Source organism: Anthonomus grandis, chromosome 15, assembly GCF_022605725.1.
Source record: "Anthonomus grandis grandis chromosome 15, icAntGran1.3, whole genome shotgun sequence".
Classification (NCBI taxonomy): domain Eukaryota; kingdom Metazoa; phylum Arthropoda; class Insecta; order Coleoptera; family Curculionidae; genus Anthonomus; species Anthonomus grandis.
In genome coordinates, this window is record NC_065560.1 from 9,095,431 (window position 1) to 9,101,830 (window position 6,400).

The 6,400-nt window shown below is 32.7% G+C and overlaps 1 protein-coding gene across 1 annotated transcript; it reads right to left on the reverse strand.

Annotated features, from left to right (window-relative positions):
- Positions 1 to 658: 658 nt before the first annotated feature.
- LOC126745170 (uncharacterized) lies at positions 659 to 2,035 on the reverse strand. Its single transcript, XM_050452900.1, has 2 exons — positions 1,687 to 2,035; positions 659 to 1,587 (listed from the first exon to the last, which is right to left on the reverse strand). Exons 1-2 carry the CDS (start codon positions 1,805 to 1,807, stop codon positions 827 to 829), a joined length of 882 nt encoding a protein of 293 aa, XP_050308857.1. The 5' UTR covers positions 1,808 to 2,035; the 3' UTR covers positions 659 to 826.
- Between the last annotated feature and the right edge of the window lie 4,365 nt (positions 2,036 to 6,400).

A 6,400-nucleotide genomic window follows, 5' to 3' on the forward strand; every position in this document is an offset into this window, starting at 1 on the left:
AAATTCCTAATGATTTGGTGCAGTAGGCGGTAAAATGATGGCGCTGAGTATGAGTATTATTGCTCTTGTTGCAAAATATTAAATTAAAATCAGGTTACTGACGATTTAAAAACTTTATTTATATACGTAGGTACGTCATGTGCTTACATTCTCCTAATACAGATAACGCCATTTAACTGTCGAATGCTTCAAAATCTATTCTCCTCAACTGATTTAAAAACACGGCTGTAAACATAGTTTTTGCAATATCTTCTGAAAAAAAATTGACAAGATCGTTCGAGTAATAAGTGTAACGTCAGCCGTTAGATGACTTACTTTAAAACGGGGCTACTTTGTGCAGGTTTTGAGGCATTTTTGATTCTAGGCGCTGCATTTATAATCGAATCAACTTGAAAAAAATCAAGAGTCGAAAAATCAAAAAATTAAAAATTGCTGATGATGGGTGCCAAAGTAGCCCCGTGTTTGGGGTTACATTGGTATCAAATTAGGCTTTTTTTTAGTTCTTAAATAAAACATTCAATATTTTTAATGAAATTTCTATATTCTTAAACAAAACACTTAAAAACTAACAAAAAATATTTTTCTATTATTTGGCACAGTAAAAGAAAGGAACTAAATCAAAATAACATAAATACTAATCATCTTCACATGCCTCACAGGTATAATATTTTTCTTTGGATCCCTCGTTACAAATACCACAGATTTATTTAAAACAACTCCAGTCTGGTCCAGTATAACCAGACCAATAAGCAGCACAAATTCCGCATTCATCTTCTTTGTGGGTACTTGAGTATGATGGTAGATTGACATCTTTTTATGTCGATTTTTAAAAAATTTTTGCTTTTCCTTTGCCTTTCCCTTTTTCCGCAATCTTCTTTTTGTCATTATTTTCATTTTCAATTAGTGTTTCCTTGTCTTGCTCCTCTTTAGTTTCTTCACAATCGACTTCTTTACCGGGAATAATTTTTCGTCCACGCTTTCGTTTAGGGTTAGTGCTTGATTGTCCATGTGTCTCTAGAAGAAACTCTAATAAACTATCATTCAAAATATCACTCGTAGATGCATCAATTGGAATTTTTGGCAATTTGGATAAAGGCTGCTGCGGATCATATGGACAAATTCCGGTGGCACGAAATCCGGATTTTAAATTGTCTTCTACTCTTTTCTGTAGAGATCTCCACAAGCCACTCAGAAGATTCGGAAAGTGTTCTTTAGGCAGAGTGCCTTTTACGCGACTGGTCTTTATCCAATCGTCTAAAATAGCCCTCCATTTCTTTTTCATGGGAGCAAAGAAAGCCACGTCCAAAGGCTGCATAAAGTGAGTTGAATTGGGGGGTAAGGGAGCCATATAAATATTATTTTCTTTAGCAGCCTTTACCACGGTTTGAGAAAAATGTAAGGCTAGGTTATCACCTAAAAGAACAACTGATTCACCATTACAATTTTCTTTGACGTGGGGCAGCAACAGTTTAAGAAACCATACCTCAAAGAGATTCATATCGAACCATCCACTGCTGCTGTTATCATAAACTGCCCCTAGAGGGCCACCAACAGTCCAATTTTCGTAAATGTTGTTGGCTTTATAGACTACCATTGGTGGTAGTAGGATTCCATTTGCGCTTCCGCAGACCATTACACTTATTGCTGAACGCGAATGTTCTTGAACCCTTTCAACCCTTTTAGTACCCCTACGAACTAAAACTTTTTTGGCCCCGGGATCGTCTGTGAAATTAGTCTCATCATAGTTAAACACTTGTTGCGCAGAAACGGACTCCAGAACAGTTTTAATGTTATCGAAAAACTCCATTATATCGGCGCCTCCAACCGAAGCACGTGCACACTTAATATTAGATGCCAATCGAATGCTAATATTATTTCTGGTAATACATTTTTCAATAAAGTCGGATCCTGGTCTATTGTTAGGCCATCCAGGAATATTTCTGCCTTGTTTTGTAACATATTTTTGCACGATTTCTCTGGCGTCACTAACAGTAACGGGAAAACCCTAATCTGCTACCTGGTTGATGGTCTCTGAAATTAGCCTCTCCTCCTGTTGGGTCAGGATAGTGGGGTGACCTACACGACTCTTATGTTTCGTAAACAGCTTATTCTGAAGAGTGCCTCTAGGTATTTTCCATATTTTGGAAGCTCGTACTTGTGACATCCTCCCTTCCCTAACAGCTTGCAATGCATTCGCTAAATTTTGTTCCGTGTAGTTTTTATAGGGCCTCGATCCAGGCAACCTACTATAATTTCGCACCATATTTCGCGCCGCGGAACATACCGACCTGGCTAAACAACTCTCGGACACTGAATATTAAAACTAGACAAACAAGCCTAATATAAACAAAGGCGCGCACGCTCTGCCAAAGTTACCCCGTGTGCCAAAGTAGCCCCGTTTTACGGTAGCTTAAGAACAAATTTGGGCAGTATTGATATAATGTAATAATGCGGTCAAAATTACTACTTTTAGAAATTAAAACTTCTGAAAGTAGCTTAATTTACTAATAAAAGTATAAATGCGTTTAAATAGGAAGATACAAAAATACAAGAACTGAACAATACAAGTCTATAAAAAAGGAGCTATCTAGTAGAGACTGTTAAAAGAAGGTATCCACTTAAAAAAGATGAAAAAAGGGATACCACGAATTTCTACTTTAATTTATATAACTTAATATTAAGTAGTGAACAATAAAAACAGCTTGTGTAATAATGAACTCTAATATTTTTACTTGCAATATTAATTTACGTGTTACTCCCTTTTATGATAAGAAAATTATGTCAAAATACATAGTACTCCGCTAATGAAACTTTGTTGATGACTTTTACCTTAATTAAGATAGTCAAGGTTATTAGCTCATAGGCTCAAGTTAATGAATTTATGAATATAAAGATTTTGAGAAGGCTTTTGATAGGGTCGGACACAGTGTCATAATTAAAGCTTTTTAACATGTAAATGTAACTCCTTTTCTTATTAGGTCAGGAAAGACAAAATAGTGTTGAAGTAAGTGGATTTCGATCAGGAACGTATCTTAATAAATCAGAGTGTACCCTAAGGATCAAATGTCACTTTTTATTGCTGCAAGAAACAATATTTGTAAAACATTTTCACACATTCTAAAGCCCTGTTGTTTGCTGATGATTTAAAATTATTTTGCAAGAGTGAGAAAAAAACCTTAAAGTTCGTCTTAAATGTATGCAAATGTTCTCCCAGTTTTAATAAAAATGTTCATAAACATGCATATATACAATGAATCTCTGTATCTCTCTCTTTTATTGACTTAAATATAGCAGCTATATCTTAAATAAGTTTAGTATTTGTAATTGCTGTTTTAAATAATGAATAATATTTTATATTCCTGCATCTTAGAAAACCAATTCCCCGATGATTGGAAAAAAGCGATACTCACTCCCTTACCAAAAATACCTTGTCCTATAGATTATAAAGACATTAGGCCAATAAGTATTTTGCCTGTCATTTTAAAAATCTTAGAACCTCACGTATATAACGAAATAGCTGACTATGTTTATAATTTAAAAATTATTCCTGATTGCCAGTCAGGATTTCGTAAATATTTTAGTACTAAAACAAGTCTTATCAGTATTGTTAATGATATCAGGTTTAAAGAGGATTCAAGGGAAATAACTTGCCTAACTCTTTTAGATCTAAGTAAAGCATTTGATACCATAGATCACCAAATGCTTCTGGCAAAACTGCACAATTATGGTTTTTCGGCAAATGCCATAAATTTTTTTGGCTCTTATCTTAAAGATCGGTTACATTGTGTCCGAACGGTGAATGATGGTGAATTTAAATTTTCAAGGTTTTTGTCATTTAAAAAAGTGGTGCCTCAAGGTTCCATATTTGGCCCCTTACTTTTCTCTTTATATGTTGCGGACATGAATCAGTGCATCGAAAATTCTAAGCTGCACCAATTTGCTGACGACTTCCAAATTTATAATTCTGTTAAAATATCAGACGTTCAGGTGGCACAGAATACAATTAACACTGAGTTAAATCAGATTGGTCAGATTGGTCAGATAAGTCATGTGCAATGTTTTTTTCACAAAATAAAAGTCATCTTCTAGATGGCATGGAAAATTTTAAAATTAATATTAATGGAACATTTATACCAACCGTTGCGGAAAAACGTAATCTAGGGGTTATATTCGATTTAAATCTCAGCTTTGCCTCCCACATTAAGAACAAAATTAAAATTGCTTATGTTCGTTTAAAAAACTTATATCAATACAAAAATCAGTTACCATAAAACACCAAATATTTGCTTTGCAATTCGCTTGTACTGTCTTTGGTGGATTATGCAGACATTGTGTATGGCGACTTACTAACCGTATCTCTGTCAAGGACGGTACAAAAACTGCAAAATAGTTGTATAAGTTTTTCCTTTAATATATCGTATAGGGACCGCATTACTCCTTATCTAAATTCACATTTTATATTAAATATGAGAAACAGAAGGAAGTGTCATATGTATAATTTAATTTACAAAATAATTAAATCAGTTCAACCGCCATATTTAAGAGACTTATTTTTTTTTACCATGATTATGTACATAATGTAAGAAATCCAAACTTGATTAGAATTCCATTTCATCGAACATCAGGTTTTAAAAAATCATTCCAGTATGTAGGCATTCATATGTGGAACAAGTTACCGGATTATATTAAAAATAGTTCACCAAAGAAATTTATTGGATATGTTAAAGAAATTCTTCAGAATTCTTCTCAACTTACGTAGGCATTTTAACAAATTCACACCACCAAATTTTTATTAAAAATATAATTTAATTATTTTTATTTAATTGCAACCATATTATTTTTGAGTTGTTACTTTTTAAATCAACACTGGTCTTGTTGATCTTGCAGGCATAAAAATAAAATTTTAAATGGTTCATTTTGGAATATCTATTCATTTTTGCGTCGTGTTGCCCTGGTTTTCCAGCCTCGGCTCGTGTTTTGTGCCGCCCTTCCTCCCCTCTGTCTATTGCACAAATGGTACCTATATTAATATAATTGATATAGTAAATTATTACACTATATATATTTTTTTTGTTTTTAGCTTTTATATGTTTTTAGGGTTTAATGACTTATTTTCTAAATAATTATAATTGAGAAAGTCTTTATTCTTCTCTTAGTTGTAATTAGGTTAGTATGTTTTAACAGTCTGAGCAGCACATGCGCGCTAGCTGTGTGTGTGTTATTGGTTGTTTTTATAATCGCAGTTCAGTCCGCATTACTCTTAGCATTGTGTAAATTCTTGTAATAAAAAAATGTAATTTTCTATGTACAATGTTTAAGTGGTAATAAAAGTCTTTTGAATTTGAATTTGAATAAAATTGTCAATACAATTAATATTTTATTTGAATCTTACACCAAGCCTATTTATTTAAGCTATGACCAGTGTATAATATGACTTTCATATTTGTTCGTTATTTTTCTTCGAGAGTTCACATGTTGTGATTCTGTAGAAGTTGGTCAGTATGGTAAATGAAATGATCCATTTGACTATTTTGCAAAAGTACTCCGTGATAAGTTGAATTAGCCTGACATTTATTTGATGACGTACTATACTGATACTTGATACAAATGAAATAATCGAGTATTGCCAACTAGCATAGAGCAATTCTTAAGTATGATTAATTAAAGCTATATTTGAAATAAAATAATATTTATTTTAGAAAATAACTGAACAGCAATCCTATCTGTTATCAACTGAACCTTCAAATCGATCCATAAAGCTTCCTGTTTGTTTAATATGCCACACATTATTATAAGTGATTGTAACCGCATGGGAAGAACTGAAAAACCATATTATAACTGGATAAGATGATAACTTATCACATACATGGCGGAAATGGCCGTAGTCGTTGTGATAATTTTGATTGTTTTTAGAATAACTGCCTGATAATTAGTTGTATTTATCGGTCGTGTCTGGCTATAAACCAACCAACCTACTCATATATTGTTGATGGTTAAATCAATATTATAAGATAAAATTCTAGGTTTTCTAGTTAAAGCTAAATTTTCAATATTTTGTAAATACTTTCTAATATGTAATCTTAATCTGTAACTAGCACTGCATGGTAAGGCAGAAGTTTCATAGTGAATAAAATGAGATTCACTTGCTGATAAGAATGGTTAAGTTCCACCCTTGGATATACCACACATGCCAAAATCCATAAATTATAATGGTGATAGTATGAAAATAAATGACTCAGTTTTTATCAAATCCAATTTTTATTTACATTCTCCACCAGTCCAATCAAATAAAAATATTCTAATACATAGCTCTAGGTTTTCGTAACGTCATTTCTAAATTATATGAATTACTATTATCGACATAGTCTAAATATTTCTGTACGTGATTTTAGATGCTCTA